Genomic DNA, 16,877 nt, shown 5'->3' with positions numbered 1-16,877 from the left:
CTCAGTCTCGTTTAAAGGGTAACTCCACCAATTTTACATATTAAAGTGTGTTTACGTGTCTCTGAGAGGTCTACTGCATATGTGAAAAAGTAGTTTGAAGTCTTTTGTGGCTCCAGAGGAAGCTGCATGTGATCTGATGAATTGCCTCCAGTGATGCATTGTTGCATTGTGGGTAATGTAGGCACCAGGTTTAGAAAAGAATGAGGAATGCATGGCAAGGCGATATCTCTGGTTCTGCTATATTGATTTTGATCATTTGTTTTTAAACTGTCCTGTCAGTGGACTGCTTTTTAAACATGGCGCCTTCATTACCCACAATGTAACACAGCCACCGAGTGAAACCAATGAATACAATTTTATCAGATTATATGCAGCACAAAAGGCTTTATACTACTTTTTTACACATATGTAGTAGTACTCCACAAGACCTGTAAACACACTTTAATGTGTAAAGTTTGTGAAGTTACCCTTTAAACAATGGTATAGTGTCTGCTCTGAAGATGAACTTTTACCATTCAATACAAGATTCAGGCTCCTCAGCGGAAAATAGATCAGTGTGAGCATTCGTGCAAGCTGTAATTGTGCTGACGCGTTGTTGGCTGCAGGGGACGTGTCGTCACTGTCACCAGTTATTGAAGAGAATGTAACAAGGTTGTGAATGAGTGTGCAAGAAGAGAAGGGTGTTTGAGATGTTATTATTTAGTGATGTTTATTGATTAATCATGTTGAGGAAACAAACAAAATTTTTTGTCAAAATTGACATTTTATAGGCAGATGAAATGGGCTAAAGCTGATTTAAAGCTAACCAATATAGCGGTCAGGCTCTACATGTGATAATATAAAATATCTTTTGTGAGAATATTCAGTTTAATTTATCAGAAGCTTTACTATTCAAAAAGCTGTCTGACCTGAATATTTCCGAAGTGTGAACGCAGCTCATAAAGCACAGGAATGACAGAGGCTGTGCGTCAGTTCACGACCTGTATTTCCTGCTGGTTCCTCTCTGCACGGATGATTGTTAAAAGAAAATAAAGCAGCAGCAGCAGAGGAGAGAGTTGAACTGATTAGCATTTTAAGAAGACAAATCCAAAGACCATTGTGCTTTGGCAATAAATCTGAGACCATCCAACATGATTTACATACTCAATCCATAAAATCAGCCATTAGAACAGGAACTAAACTGCAATATTTCCAAGAATCGACAAGGATTGACACTTCAATTCTGGCCGGGTGTCAGAGGTTAATTGGTTGCTGTTGTTTATGAGTGGAAAACACCTGCCACAACAAAAGATTTGTGACCCCAAATCCCACTTTTCCCCTCTGAGGAGTTTTTAATTTTTCCCTACAGACACCTAAGCTGTATGTACAACCTCATGTAACACTAAAACCATAACTCAAATGAAAGTCGGATTTATTAATTCCTTCCGTCCTCTCATGGATTTTCCAACTGCATATTCTCTCTCAGTAAGGGTTTGAGGATTATTATAAGAATGTATCGCGCAGTGTATATTTTATCTTCAGTCGTCACAGTTTAGAATACTTTGATCTTATTTGATACAATTTCAAGTCAACAGTCTGGCTGGATTACATCTTAACAGTCCTACTCTCCTTATCTATGGTCCTCTTAGTCTTTTCCTTTTTTCCTCTCATACTGCAGAAAATAGCTGAGCTTCCTCACTATCAGCAACTGTTCAGCTGAGCTCAGAAGGCTTTGCTTTGGGCAGTAAATTTTAAAACCCCTCAGCCATGACAGTAACTTCACCAGCCGCTCTCCAGGGCTGTTAACACAAATTAAAATGCGCTCTCTCATATTTGCTATATCCCTGTTACACTGTTAAAGTATTGTTTTTGTGTCTACGCTGCCAGATGTGACATACGCTCATATCTGCTTCTCTAATTCAGAGATTGATCCATCTTCTGTCTGTTTATAGATGATCCATCTTTCGTCTGTGAGAGGGACAGAGAGGGTTTGTTGTCAGACAACAGCTGCGGGAGGAGAGAAAGCGACTCGTTTGCATCGCTGCAGTGTCACTGTGACAGAGAGCAGATGTTTGCTGTGATTGCTTAGTGGTGTGTTTATTTCTACTCTGTTCCTCATCGCGCTGGAGCTGAAACATTACTGTCAGTCTGAACCATCCATCCTGTATCACTCACACTCAACTCCTACAAAAACATACTTAAAGGCTCCTCATGTATCTACCTTTTATATTTCATTTTCTGTTGTGATATAATGACTCCAGAAAAGTAAGACCATCATGTATAAGGTGGTTTATTCTATGTGCCGCTTTATATATACATGTACTGTATGTATATAGGCTCTGGGTATGATTTGCCAATAAATAAACAGACAAGACCTTCGTCATACGCTCGCAGTTTGGTTAGACTAATATACCAGCCAAGCCATGGCACATCCACCACATCCTCACTTGAATAGGTCCATTGCCAGTGGCTCCCAAAACAACATATCTCACCGATCCCAATGACCAGACACAAGACAACCAAACACATTAACCAGCGCACTAGCGGCAGCCGAGCCGGGCCTTTGTTGTGCCCTCGCAGTTTGGTTAGGTTTAGTCACTAAAACTTGGTTAGGTTTGGTTTAAAATAACTATGTTACTTGATCATAAGTTCAGTTAAGTTAGTCAATTTACTACGTTAGTCAGTTTAAATAACTCGCCAGTCTTTTGTCGTTACAGCGGAGGAGAACAATGGTCTTCTCTGTGAAAGTCCTATGCTTGATTAACCTGTCCATCCATCCTCGACCTCCTCCCTACGCAGACTTTGCCGCTCTTATATATATAATACTACTTCGCTTGACGTCCTCCTTTGTAGCTGTAATAATAACCAAAACCACCAGAGGTCGCCGCCTACCTAGAAACGTCAGTATGGATCTTAAAAAGCTGCTTTCAGGAGCCTATTTGGTGTTTTTTCTGATGAGGACAGGCTGGCCATGGAGCGAACAGCTAAAACAGGAAGAGGACCGACTTTAACTGTCTCTTCTTCTCTGCTGTAGAGCCGACGCAGCATCTGGTGGAGCATCTGCTTTGGCAGTAACAATGTCATTCGCTGACCAGATAACATGAAGGGAAACCGATGAAGTTAGATGAAGACAGACAGCTGTGATCTGACAAACCAAACAAACTTTCCTCAATCACAGTATAAAAAGAGTCTTTTGGAAATGCAGTGTTCATAGTTGTCACACATGACTTTGACTTAAAGCAATAGGTCACGGAAAAAAACATTTTCACTTATTTGGTGAAAACCTTTTTAGCATAAAGATTGGGGAGAAAAACAAGAAATATATTGAATTAAATGGCAAAATATTGTTTGTACAGGTTAAACAATAAAGATATGACATGGTAAGCACTGAGTTTTAGAGATGCTGGTACAGAGCGAGGTTTCACACAAAACTGAACATATGTTTCCTTGACTCATGTTGACTCATGTCCCAAAAACGAGGACTTGACACTTGACCTGCTTGGAGTTGCTCGACAGCCTGAAACCCTGATTTACTGAGACCCCGAGAGCAAACACTTGATTAGTTTTAAGAATCCTGAAGCAGGACAGAGATTAATCATCAGGACCGAGCTGTGCAAACAATGCACACACAGAAAAACAAGAAGTTGGAAAGATATTTTGCGATACTGAGGATGTTTTCAGGAATAAATATTTCTTTGCTGAAAGTCCTCTCGCAGTGTTGATTCAAAATGAGATTAACAAGCAAGAGAACTTCTCTGAAAGCGAGATCGCAGAGTAACAATTGACTGACGGAGCTGAATTCCTCCGCTGAACACATCCTGCTCTGCTGGGAACACATCTCCTCCTCTCATCTCTCACAAATTTATTCCTGCTGCCTTATTTTTGTTACATAATGAGAGTTTCACTTCACCTGATCTGTCAACATCTTTTCTCTGTAGACCGACAAGCAAGTGGCGACTCTCCGCTAAGCAGTGATGTGAAAACAAAGAACGCTCACAGATTCAACATTCATATCTGCCAAGAAATGAGCATTACTGGATTTTGTCACATTTACACCGAAAGTTCAATATTGTCAACATGCATCTGATTGATTATTGTCTTTCTTTTCACCACGTTCACCACCTGAAGAGCTTTAACTACCTCTGATATTGTTCTTCTTCTTCTGTCAATGGATAAGATTGCTCTACAAATTATCAGCACATGTAGTTGTATATATAATGTTGAATTGTTTTTTTACTTTGTGCACACATCAGCGATATCTTCAAGGATCAGGCAGTGCTTTTAAGTTTGAAAGCCTTTTGTGAAACACTAGATTAACCTTAAAACTATGTCAACATGGAAAAGGTGAATAGATTGATGAGTTCATAACAGATGAGTTCACAAGTTCACCATCTGATCATCCACACGGATTGGACTGTAGTCAGCATCAGTGTGTGGATGTGTGTGTATGTGTGTGTGCTCGTTCAGTATTTGGAGAGGACAGATTGGTGACAGAAGAATAATGCACTGAGGACAGATTAAATTCCTGGCGCACAATACAACCCAATCACACACACTGTCTCACACACAATTTCTTCTTATCACACCTCACCATTTTAAAGTACTGTACACAGCAGTCATATGCTTTATCTTACTGTTTTGCATGTGAAGAATGATTAAATAATAATAATAATAATAATAATAATAATAATAATAATAATAATAATAAAAATCTCCCCAAATCTTCAAATTGTCTGAATCCGTCGGATTTGAATTGTTTTTGTGGGCGGTGGTGTCACTGGAGTCAGACAAACAGGGAGAAGGATTAGTGGACGATGACTTACTGATTTACTCTCTGATCCACTTTTCAACTGTAATCCACAAAAACCACAAAAGCAGAAACTCCAGAGGTATTAAACTGACGAATGAAAACCCTCCAAGTAACCTTTATTTTTGAGTAATGAGGGGGTGACCCACAACATTAACCTATATCTGTACTGTACCAAAGACGAAAAGTTGACGACAAAGGAAATGGCAACAGATTACAGGTTCATCTCTCTTTTGAGCCACTAAGACGAGAGTTTCGATCGTGTTTTGTATGGATCGTTTTAATATTTTGACAGGAAAAACACAAGTGTTGCCGCGCTACCTTAAAACCACGATGTGTGAACTGAATACAGGTAAAACAGAAGTACGTCATTAAAAGCATTAAAAAGCAGGACTGCATCTAGTTGAATTGTTAATATTAACTATTCTCAATCATTTTTGCAATGAGTATATGTCGTCGTTTTAGCCATCCTCCTGTCCGTCTAGCACTTAGCAATCCCCTCTCTCCTCTCTTCTTCACCACACCTGCACGATGAGGCAGCTCGTCTTTGCCTCTTTCTTTACTTCAAACGTTTTTCTTCACTTGGGCTGTTTGGTGGTAAAAGCTGTCTCCAGTATCCTGCTCTCTGCAAGTTCACGAGCAGACAGGACGACCTCTTTATGGAGTTATCTGTCCTGATGGATAAGGTGGGCAGGGACTCCAGAAGATTTCAGGGGGAGGAGGGTCATGGGTTACTCACCAAACACTCTGTAACAGTGATTACTGTTGGTATGCAGGGTTAATGTTAATACTGGTTAGTTTTATTATTACCTCACTAACACAGATAGAGCGTTGTCTGTGACCTCCTTGTGAACCACCTGCAGGCTGGATCATTTTCATCTAAACATCTGGTCAGTTTGTCATTAGCAGGTGCTGCAAGTGAAGGCATGCTGCAGGAGATTCTGCACGGCTTCTTCTCCTCGTTCAGATACGGAGAGTTCTGTGTAATAGAAATACAAACATCGGCTCCGTCTGCAGGCACTGTACCAATCACAAAATCTACCAATGCATGTTACACAATGTAAAGAAGCTGAGATACGACGTCAGCGCATCAGTTATCTGACATCAACAGATACGCAGAATATAATCACACTATTTCTCGTGCTGTAGTGAATGAATACCGCCATACATATGAGTACATTAGCAAACAGTCCCACAACACTCCCACCACCACATGCGTCACTACGTATCAAGCTCACCCTAAAACTCACTAGAACGTCTTAACGTTTGCAAAGTGGTGACACAGAGGTAGGCAGGAAGACGTAATAAAACTTGAGGAACACAAAACACGAGAAGAAAGTAGGACTGGGGAACTGACATGGAAACTTGGCACTGCAGGTGACGCAGGACAGTTGTGATTTGCATAAATGGACAATTATTAATGCAATCACACAAAGAGATGCACAATCATCTTCCTGCACCTCTGATCCTCTCTGTAATTATTCTGTTGTCATGTCAGATGTTTTGTTTTGTTTAATTTGGGTAGATTTTGGGTTTATTATCTGCATTTTATTGCCACGAGTCAGTTCGGGCAAGCATTACTTTTGGATAATTGGCGCTGAGCCAGACGAACTGAGTCTGCAGTGTCTTCATCTGATCGTTGTACAGAATATAAAATATTTCCTCTGGTAACACCTTCAGGTCAGAAGTTATTTGAGTCCAATCAGTTGTAAGAATTCAGGAATTGCTTGAGAGAAGTATCGGATCAATAAAAGTTTTCTCCAGCTGTGGATCTGAGGAGAGCAAAGCTGTCAATCCAGTTGTCATCCATCTCTCTGTCGCTTTCTAGTGTGAAATGAACAAAGTGTGACCTGACAGCTGGCAAGTGGTAGTTTTGTTTCTGAAACAGTGTCTTTCTGCTGTCTCAGTGAAATGAAAACTTAAGACTTTATGTCATTTGTCAGTGTGCATTTTTATTCTTTTAGTAAGAATGTAAGAAAATAAACTCCAGTGGCATTATATTGATTATAAGGCGGTAACAAAAAACTTCCAGTAAACAAATGCAGCATGTCTTTATTGAAGCTAATATATGTCTTTCTCAAACAGCTCCCTCGTTGAATAGCTCATGCAGTATATAAAACACTTTAGTGCACACAGGCTGTCATTTTATATGTAGATATTAAGGTTTTTCTCACTGGACACATAACAGAGAAATTGTAATTGCTTAACATTAAGTTGGCGATAAGCTGCAAGATGGCACTCAGACAAAAAGATCCCTAACATCCTGGGATGAAATAAATAATGTGTTGTACAACACGACAGGCACTTTCAGGGTAAAACTCCAGGGTGTTTATGATGTGGGTTTCAACACAAACCATCTGTGACTGACAGGAGGTTTGGTTCTGAGGGTTGGACTGTTTATTCTGCCTCCCTAAAATCCTCAGTGAATTTAGTCACGGATGAGTTCTGCTGATCAAGAACTGAAAGTAATTTTCATTTTCATGCACTCCAAGCTTGCATCATCAGACAGTTGTTCCCGCCTGCAGGTTGTCAAAAGATTTGGATATAGCACAGATACATTTTGTTTGAACTGAAATAATAATAATAATGTTTTGGAGACCTAAGTGGTGAAGGCTGACCTTATTTGATATCACAATCTGCATGTCTGCATGGAAACCCAACTGGCACATCTGCGTGGTAGATATTATGGGCTGATTTTAGCTTATCAGAGATTAATCAGCATATTTGTCCTTCAGAAACTGTGTCACCATTGCTCAGTTCGAGAGTACTTTTCAACTCTAAAATCTCAAATGTCCATGTTCCATGTTGAAATGTAAAAATTTGGTAAGAAGGCAACACAAAATAAATCATCACATGAAAAAACTGGGTAGAATGTAAAAATGAACCAACAATATGTGAAATAATCTAATAAATCTTCTTTCTCGACATTGTTGTTACTCTAGCTAACGGGAGCTAACTGGCCAAAAATGCTAGCAGGAATTGATCTTAAGATATGTGTGACTGACTGAAAGGTGAAGCCACAGTCGTGAAAAGGGACGTAATGAAATGAGAAGAAAAGAGTTCATGAGGAAATGCTAAAATGAAAAAAAAAAAAAAAAAAAGCGAGTGAGTTCAAGTGAGTTTTATTTATTATGGTTTCATTTATATATCACACACTTTATTCATGTAACTATTTATGTAATAACTATTTATTTAATAGTGAAGTGAGCTTTTCTTTGGCTCAATTCTTTAATAACCAAATCCACATCTATCAATATCAGCCTCAAAATGTCTTTATAAGACAGGCTATAACCTGCACTTTAATCTATCTTCCATTCTCTTGTGAAATACATCATGGAATAAACTTCTATCATCACAAAATTGATGAAAAGGCCTCCAAAAATTAACTTCATGTGACATACATGTTCTGGTGAACAGGCTATGTTTTGTTACTCATCAGCTGATATAGAAATATCTGCGATAAGATAAAATGGGCCATGCTGATGTGTCTGTCACACTCGTTACTATTTTATATGGTTGCTTTACAGTCTAAACTAATATTACAAATTACAGTAGTATGCTAACTTAAAAGGTAGTGTCCAAATGTCCTTTAATACTTTGCATGTATGACATCATCCTTTAAAAGTCATTCATTTTCTTTTCTACATCATTACAGTATGTCCCAGAGGTATCTCTTACAGATACTCAATACATCATCACACCAACTGGAGAGTCCATAATAAATAAAAGCCATGAAAATGATGTGTAAAGAGCAGAAGACAGCAGTAAGTGTAACACCGTCTGCAGTTTCTACACGTTACACTGTTTACAGGCGTTGAGGAGTTTTACTGCATGTGTGAAAAGGTTGTATAAAGGGTTTTTTGTGTCTCCAGAGGGAGCAGTATGAAGTCTGATAAACCGCCTCAAGTGATGTCACCTGAGTCAGCAATGGCTGGGTCTTACGACTACGAGGGTTGAAAATGAAAAAAAAACTCACTCCTCGTCTCTGCTTGACGCTACATCAGCCGCTACTAGCATAACACACCAAAATCTGTGCTCGAACAGAGCGGGTGACGCGCATTGTGGGTGATGCAGGTGACGGGTTTTGACGAAGAACAAATGTGTAGAGATAAAAAAAAAAAACTTTCAATCCTTTTATAATTACCCATCGTGAGTCTGCCAATGATTAGGAGCAATGCTAAATCAGTGGAGTACTCTTTAAATGTCAGCAGACAGAAATTATTCAGTGACTAACTGCTGGAAGCTCATTAAGTTAAACAGTCTGCTGATTCAACAAGAACAAAACAGACTGTAACATAATAACACAGCTTCTGAAGTCGCAGTTAAATGCTAAACTGCTGCACTATGACTGCATGAGCAAATGCAGCTTCTGTTGCATAATTTCAGAGTTCATGGTCCACAGGAACTCAGTCAGTCCTCCAGTGAGCATTTCCTCCATAGGAACAAACTGCAGCACCTGTCTGTCGCTCCCAGACGGCACATTTTCACCCTCCTCTCCTCCTAACTGACCCATGCAGTTATGGACATCAGTCAGAACAGGGAGTAATCGTGCAGCAGCTTCAGGGCAGAATCCAACACACACGAGCACTGTCCCGATTACGCCTGAGGGCTGCGGACACCTGTATGTGACCGAGTTAAAACAGACATGCAGGCAAAGCACAACAGCTGCCGTGACACGGGTGAAGGCAGAAAACACAGGCAGCAGCAGGGCATCCCCAGAGTTCAGGGTCTGCAGGGAAAACACAACACAACCTAAGAGCTGCTGCTGGTAAAGCGGCTCCCCGTCGTGCAGCGTGACACAGCCTCTTTGAGGAAATGAAGGCTCTGCAGAAAACATTAAGACTAAATCCTCGAGTTGGCTTTCACTGGCGGCCCACACCGAGCGGCTGCCAAACACCAGACACTGCCTCTTTTTTTTGGTGGCATCACTGAAGTCGCGCAGACTCGCCACATCTGACAAGATGGAGGCCGTGCAAGCGACATGACATGAATCACAGGAGGGTAGGCAAGTCAAGTCTACTGCCGTGTCCATCAGGGCTTCATTCAAGTGGTTCAACAATACTCCTTCACAGAATGGAGAGTTTCTGACTGCAGGCAGCGCAGCCCCGACGATAACAAACCATGAGTCCAGGTGACACTCGGACAGTGGTCCTTGCAGCAGGCAGCCCGTCCCACTGGCCTCTGTGCGGTGGCTATGTATCCAGGTGGCATAGCAACCTCTCTCGATGCGCTCCCTCCAGCTCAGGGTCTGCAATTCCCTCCTCTCGTTGAAGGAGCCTGTTTGCTTCCTCTGTCCCAGAGGTCGACCCGCTGAGACGCTGCAGCAGGCCGGACTCACCGTGTTGCGGGAGATCCATTGACTCCGGGGAAGGAAGCTCACCTACGACAGAGACACTTGATCAAGCTCTTTTGTTTTTTTCTGAAACAAATGCTGTTAGTTGTAGCTTCTAAAATCTTGCTTGGATAATAAAGTGTAGGCAATGAGACAATGGAGAATATCTACAACAAATCACTGACATAAATTTGGCTTCATGGTTCGGCTTTATTTGGTGATTTTAATGTCATTTTGAGCAGCCTTTGTGGCCATTAAGTGATGCGAAGAAAAGCTCTCATTCAGCTACCAAATGGACCTGAAATAATGTGTTTTGTCAACTGCTGTTTCAAAGATAAAGGACTCTGAAGCTCAATTACATGACATGCTCCTACCTGGAAGCGCTGCAGGTATTCCTGAGCTGTACAGTCCCTGATGTTGTCGAGCCGCTGCCTCTGCTCTGGGCTCATTCCTTCAAACAGTCGCAGGTTTTCTGTGATGGTCTCCACCTGCAGTGCGTGGAAGTACAAGCACACCTCTTCATGCTGCTTCTGAAACGACTCCGGGATAAGTGAGTTTGAGAAAAGTGCCTCTCTGTCAGCCAGATGTGGTCCGTAGTTACGTATCAGTTTTGAGAGCAGCGGCCTCACAGGTTCCTTGCCGTCATAGTTGAGACATACGACGTAAACCTCAGAGTTGCCGGCCTTGCTGGTGGCAGGTTTGAAGACGCTGACAGAGCGGAAGCAGCAGTTCAGCAGGTAGAGTAAGCAGACAGAGGAGTGTTCATACAGCGTAAACATTTTCAGTACGAAAGAGCCACCAGGGCTCAGGAGCAGCAGTGCAGCTGTGACCTCGCAGTAGTGCAGTGACGCCACCAGCGCCTCCTGCTCGTCTGGGTTCTCCTGACAGTCAAAGCTACCATCTGCGGTCACCAGATCAACTCGACGCATATTTGCCACAAATGCCTGCAGTTCTAGCAAATGCTTCTGGCTCATGATGTTCCCTGTGTTGTCCGAGCCGAAGAACCACCAGGGCAGCGTGTTAGCAATCAGCCGATCATCTGCGATCGTTGTGCTCCCACCGTTAGCCTCGTGGTACGGGTTGAGCGTGTTGGCGGCCCAGCTCCAGTCACAGTAACGAGTGGACTCGCTGGTTTTGACGTAGTGGTTGAGAGCGGTTATAAAGGCTCCTGGAGCTTCGCACAGGTGGATCGTGTTCAGCTCTCCATTTTGAAGAGCCTCCCCTGGAAGAAGATTAAAGGTTCCTAGGATCTCAGAGAACTTGCACCAGGCCTGAGTGCAGATCTCAGCGTTGGCAGCAGAGCGCACGGCAGCGATCACCTTCCCGGCTCGATTGGTGGAGTTGGTGTGCTGATGCCAGACCTGCACATTCTTGTCACTGAGCTGGTTCTTTACGGCGTTCAGTGACGCCTTCAAGGCCTGCAGCCGGCTGTGTTCCTCCGCAGAGTGTCTGAGAGCAACGTTTGGGTCAGGGAGGCTCCACTCCCCATTGGATGGTTTCACATAGGTTTTTACTTTACTAAAAAGAGAATGAATCTCAGTCTGTGTTTCAGGGTCTAATGCCACCATGTTGGTGATATGCTGCTTGCCGACTTTCCTTCTTGTCCCATGGCCTGAGCTCATCCTCTGCACCTGTTGTAGCAGAACAACAACAGGAGTTAGGAATGCTCTGATAATAAAACACATCTGTATGATCCATTGTCTGTTTTGATGCAATCCACCAGACTGTTGAGTGTTTATCTGACCTGCACTAATAGCACAGGTAGAGTCTTAACAAAAACATCTGCAAACAGAACATTTCACAGTGAATTAAACCGAGGGGCCGCGCTCTGCAACCCTTCATTTTTCTCTACATGCATGAGTGGTGTTGAATTACTAATGTCAACTCATTGTGATGTGGTGCCCTCAGGTAACAGAGCAGACTGTAAATACTGGTGATTACTCCACCAGGCCAGAGCTCAGAATAACAAGAGATTTCCTCCAACTCTACTACAGCATGCAGGCTCTTCTTATAAGACTCGAATATTTCATATCTTATCAACAATTCAAACTCTTGCTGTAGCTTGGAAAATGTTGCCTGTCTTGGTTTTTATATAATGAGTAATTATTTTAATATTTGCCAAAATAAACAACCTAAAAAGAGGTCAGTTGGATCCTGGTAACACACAGTCTCTTCTAATAACATTTTTAAAAATGACAAAATTCAATAGACACTGGCATATTTTTTTCAAGTTATTTGGACGATTTAGACTAATTTTTCTGCCTTATGAGTAGGGTTACAACAGTATACTGTACCGCAGTACAAAATCTGATTAATTTGCTTATCTGAGATATCAAATTCTACTGTATTAGTGTGTTAAAATATATGTATTTCATGTTTAAATCAAGTTTCATATCTGACAGGGCATTGTATTTTGTAAAATTATAATTTGGTTGAACAAAAACAATCTTTTAAAGGTCACTGTAACTACTATTATAATAAAAAAATACTACCCTATTCCGTGATACCATGAAACCCAGATATTTTCTGAGATGGCCATCATACCTTGAAAATGTCATACTGTTGCAACCAGTGACAATTCATTTTTCAGATAACCCAGTGAGTTTTTAAATGATTTAATGTCCTCAGAAGAATGTAAAGTGATACATAATATATATCTTGGACTTTATAAATGCACGGATTGCGTGACAAAAGAAAATATCATAATATTTTTGACCAATACTGCAACAATATTGTAGAGTTGGTACTTTCACAAATTATTAACACAATTACATTTTTGCTAAATAATCATCAGTTATGTTGATATAATGAATAAGCGGGTAAAGACAAGTGTTAGAACAAGTAGAACAGTCCGATAAGTTCAGAAAATAACACCACTTTACAGTAATGCAGCACTTGTGCCAGATAATGATATAACGATATCCAAAATGAGTGAGACTTCTCCACAACTAGAAATGAACAATATGTTAAAAGAATTAATAAAACATTTTTTAAATTACATTGGGTCTGTACTAAACAAGCATGTTCCCTTACATCTGGAATATGAATATGATTTGTAGGGTGTGAATCTCTGCATCAGCACAATGCTTTATTCATAGCGGTACAATGTGACAGATTTTACTCCCATCAAAGAAACTGCAGCTCCTGCACTTTTGGATATTGCACTTGGTCACACTGCGATTTCGATAACATTTCTGTTTAATCATGCAGCCCTATCTCAAGCCAAATTTTGAGATGTGTGGTTTAATCAAAAAGCAACATTGTGTCTGTTTACCACTGATGCAGGAGGTCAGTATATTCAGATCAATCTGTGGTGATGATGATGATGATGATGATGATGATGATGATAGTATGACCTTTTACTAGACCATCGGGGTGTGCTAAAAATAAGTTCATAACACTTCATGTAATTATTGAGAGATTTCTAATTGATGACACAAATAAGATTTACAGTCAGAATCAAATTAACCCCAGAGCTAATCCTCTGCTGGCGTGCACGTGATTTAGATGACAACACTGGGCAGGAGAACGGATTTCTGGGTCATTTCTTGATTAGTCCGCAGTGAAAGGCAATATATGGTGTATAGCTAATGGATGCACATTCATCAATTATTCCTCATAAATCAAACTGTTGTTAAGCACTGCTTCTGTGTATGAAAGTCGACTGCGCTGCTCTGTTTGTCAACGTTAAAATACACAAGAGAGAAAAACAGCCTGATGTTAATGTTTTATCCATACAAGAGATTAAGGGAGGTGATAAAGAGATTTTAGATAACTTTAGATACTTAATTACTAATTCTATTTATTAGATCTAAACTAATCATTTCAGATTTGCTGGGGGAATCTGTAAGACCTCAGTTTTATCATAAATACAAGCTCAAAGTATAAAAAACATGTTTATAAATTAGCACTAGTTTAGGATTAGTTATATGTATGTCAGCTTCAGTGAGTTCAAATATGTAACGAAACAATAAGTCAACAGAAAACTAATCGAAAACAATCAATCAATGGTTTTAAGTAAATTACGAAATACATTTATATCTTGTATGGAGAAAAACAGCGACATCAAACTGTTTTTCGTGTTAGTTTATGTGAGCAGCAGTTGAACCATCTTCAAACAGCAGATCATACCCAGAGTAATGTTTAACAAAATGATTTATGAGAAGTAGCTTGAGTGTATCAACTGTGGAGATATCAAAATCTTATATTATTGTAAATGACAAACTAGTTGTTTGTTCATTTGTTGATGACACCAGGCTCAAGGTACTCTGACATTTTATAGCCTCAGCAGTTAATATAAATTATCGACGTTTAAGTCTTTATCCCACTCAGTCAGATGTTTTGTATTTTAAATGAACAAATTACATAAAATTCTAGATAACTAACAGATTTTGATCATCCATACCGACATGCAATGTCTCCTTTGTAATTGTTTTGTAGCAGTGTGGGCAGGGGTCATTTTTGGTATTTGTTCAGCATCCAGTCTTGTTGGTCCTAATTTTGGTTCTGCTGCTATGAGTGATTGGACCACTATTGTTAACATTTAGTTATTTGATCATGATTAAAGGGCTACTTACATGTACTGGGACCTCATGTTTGTTTGTGTCTTTTTTGTTTGTTTTCTTATCTAGATCATGACGATTGTTGTGGTAAAGCTCTTTGCTGTGGTGGTCCACCACTGCTGAATGAATGTGGAGGAAACATTGACATGAGAACTGCGAACCATATGACATATTTTTCATTATCTGGAAGGACAGATTACACTATTGAATTATCTCCCACTGAATTACTGCCTCGTGTCAGCAGTGGAGGAAGGAGTTCTCAGATCATTGACTTAAATAAAAGTAGCAATTTAACATCGTAAACATATTCTGTTACAAGTAAAAGTCCAATAAAAAAGTTAGATACTTAAAGTACCAAGAAGTAGTTGGTTTATTTCAGATATAATAATATAGCCTGTATAATATCCCTTTGATTATAGTAAGTGATGAGTTTACAGTATGTGTAAGTAATGTTGCAGGTTAAGGTTGGGCAAACTTCACTATATATTATATGGTGTAGAGTAGCTTTATCCATAATTTTACACTGTAATGTATTTGTTCATTTATATTTTGTATCAGGGCTGCACGATATGGTCAAAATGTATTATTATGTATTATTTATATTATATTGTGATTTTTTTGACAGATATTGCCATTGCGATATAATTCATGATTATAATGGATGATTAAACTTAACATCACAATTTTCATTGACATTGAAAAACTAAATCATGATGATGTGGCATTTCTCCCAGTCTCTGCCAAACATACATGATTTATTACATCTGGAGAACAAGCTCTGTAGGCCTGAGCATCTCTGCAGCCCTAAACAATTTCATTAAAACACTGTTTTGTGACATATTTTACTTGTAGGTATATAACAAATTCAGACAACGTTTTTCCACCTTAAAATAATAAATTCAACTTTATGAACTGCGCTGCTTTCCCCCTTAAAGGGGCACTGTGTCGTTTTGTAGAATACATTCAAACTTTACATTTTTTAATTTACAATATTAATTAGGTAATAATACAAACTCAAACATTTGTTTTTTCCATAAGTGAATAAACAAGCTGTTCTCAGAGGAAAATGTGGTCCCCACAACACTGTTTGAATGGTGGCAGGGTCCGCCAAATGTAAACAAAGTAAAACAGTATGAAACTGTGTTGTCCTTTAAGGTCAGTTTGTTTATTCAGACGTGAAAACAAAAAGAGTTTATTAAATTGTTCATTTAGTTTGTTTAGGCATTAAAAAAATCAGTCAATGATCTTTAAAATGTATTTTCCTGCACAAAACCTTAACTGCTTACAAAATCTGAAAACAGGATTAATGTTATTTATTTGTGAGCTTTACTGCTCTGTTAATGAGACACATAGCCTAAATGTAGCTGCATGTTTGGTCTGTGATGGTCGTGACATGATAGCTGCTTGTTGAAAACAGAAACCACCAAAGTTTGTCCTCAGCTGAAGCTGCAGTGAGACGCTTCCTACTGCACAGAGCTAACGGCCGTGTTGTGTTGGTAAAAACCCGGAAATACTGAATTTCTCTGACACACTGAGCCGATATCAGCCCTCAGAAATAAAGTATCTGCTTCGGTGTACAGTATGAGGACTGGTGTGTAGATAACAGACACACAAACAGCCTGAAAACACTGAACAGAAACTCACCGGAGTGTCGCTGCTGTCCTGCTGTCAGGGCCCGGAACCACACTTTCATGTGACCCGGAACTGCACCGCGCATGCGTATGAGCCAGAGGGCGGGGCTTCTGTTAAAGGAGTAACACACCCTGTTAGACTCAAGGGTTCAACTTGTTTATTGTACAAATACAACCGTGTGAAAATCTTTTGGTGCGGAAATGAAAAAAAAAAAAAAAAAAATGAAATAGAATATAAATAACAATAAAACAATAATAAATAAAGAAAAACAAAAACAGAGTATGCAGAGTAAATATATGGACTGGAATATGGAGCAGGGATAAGATGCATGTGTATAAACTATCTATACAAATGAGACATAATTATAATAATTACAGTTATAAATACAAGCTCAAAGTATAAAAAACATACTTATAAATGAGCACTAGTTTAGGATTAGTTATTTGTATGTCCGCTTGGTTAAATCAGTTCACATATGTAAAAAAAAAAAAGAATAATTCAACAGAAACTAACCGAAAACAATCAATTAATGGTTTTAAGTCATTAACCTAATACATTTGTATAT

The 16,877-nt window shown here is 39.6% G+C and overlaps 1 protein-coding gene across 1 annotated transcript; it reads right to left on the bottom strand.

The window, feature by feature from the left end:
• Positions 1–6,822: 6,822 nt before the first annotated feature.
• cmtr2 (cap methyltransferase 2) lies at positions 6,823–16,378 on the bottom strand. Its single transcript, XM_084357131.1, has 3 exons — positions 16,325–16,378; positions 10,493–11,749; positions 6,823–10,166 (listed from the first exon to the last, which is right to left on the bottom strand). The coding sequence occupies exons 2-3, from the start codon at positions 11,738–11,740 to the stop codon at positions 9,129–9,131; spliced, it is 2,286 nt and encodes a 761-aa protein (XP_084213257.1). The 5' UTR covers positions 11,741–11,749; positions 16,325–16,378; the 3' UTR covers positions 6,823–9,128.
• Positions 16,379–16,877: the final 499 nt, after the last annotated feature.

The sequence above is a fragment of the Pagrus pagrus genome (assembly GCF_965226575.1).
Source record: "Pagrus pagrus genome assembly, chromosome: 1".
Lineage (NCBI taxonomy): Eukaryota > Metazoa > Chordata > Actinopteri > Spariformes > Sparidae > Pagrus > Pagrus pagrus.
The sequence above is the reverse complement of the archived record's forward strand: the minus strand, read 5'-3'. Positions and strand labels throughout refer to the sequence as shown.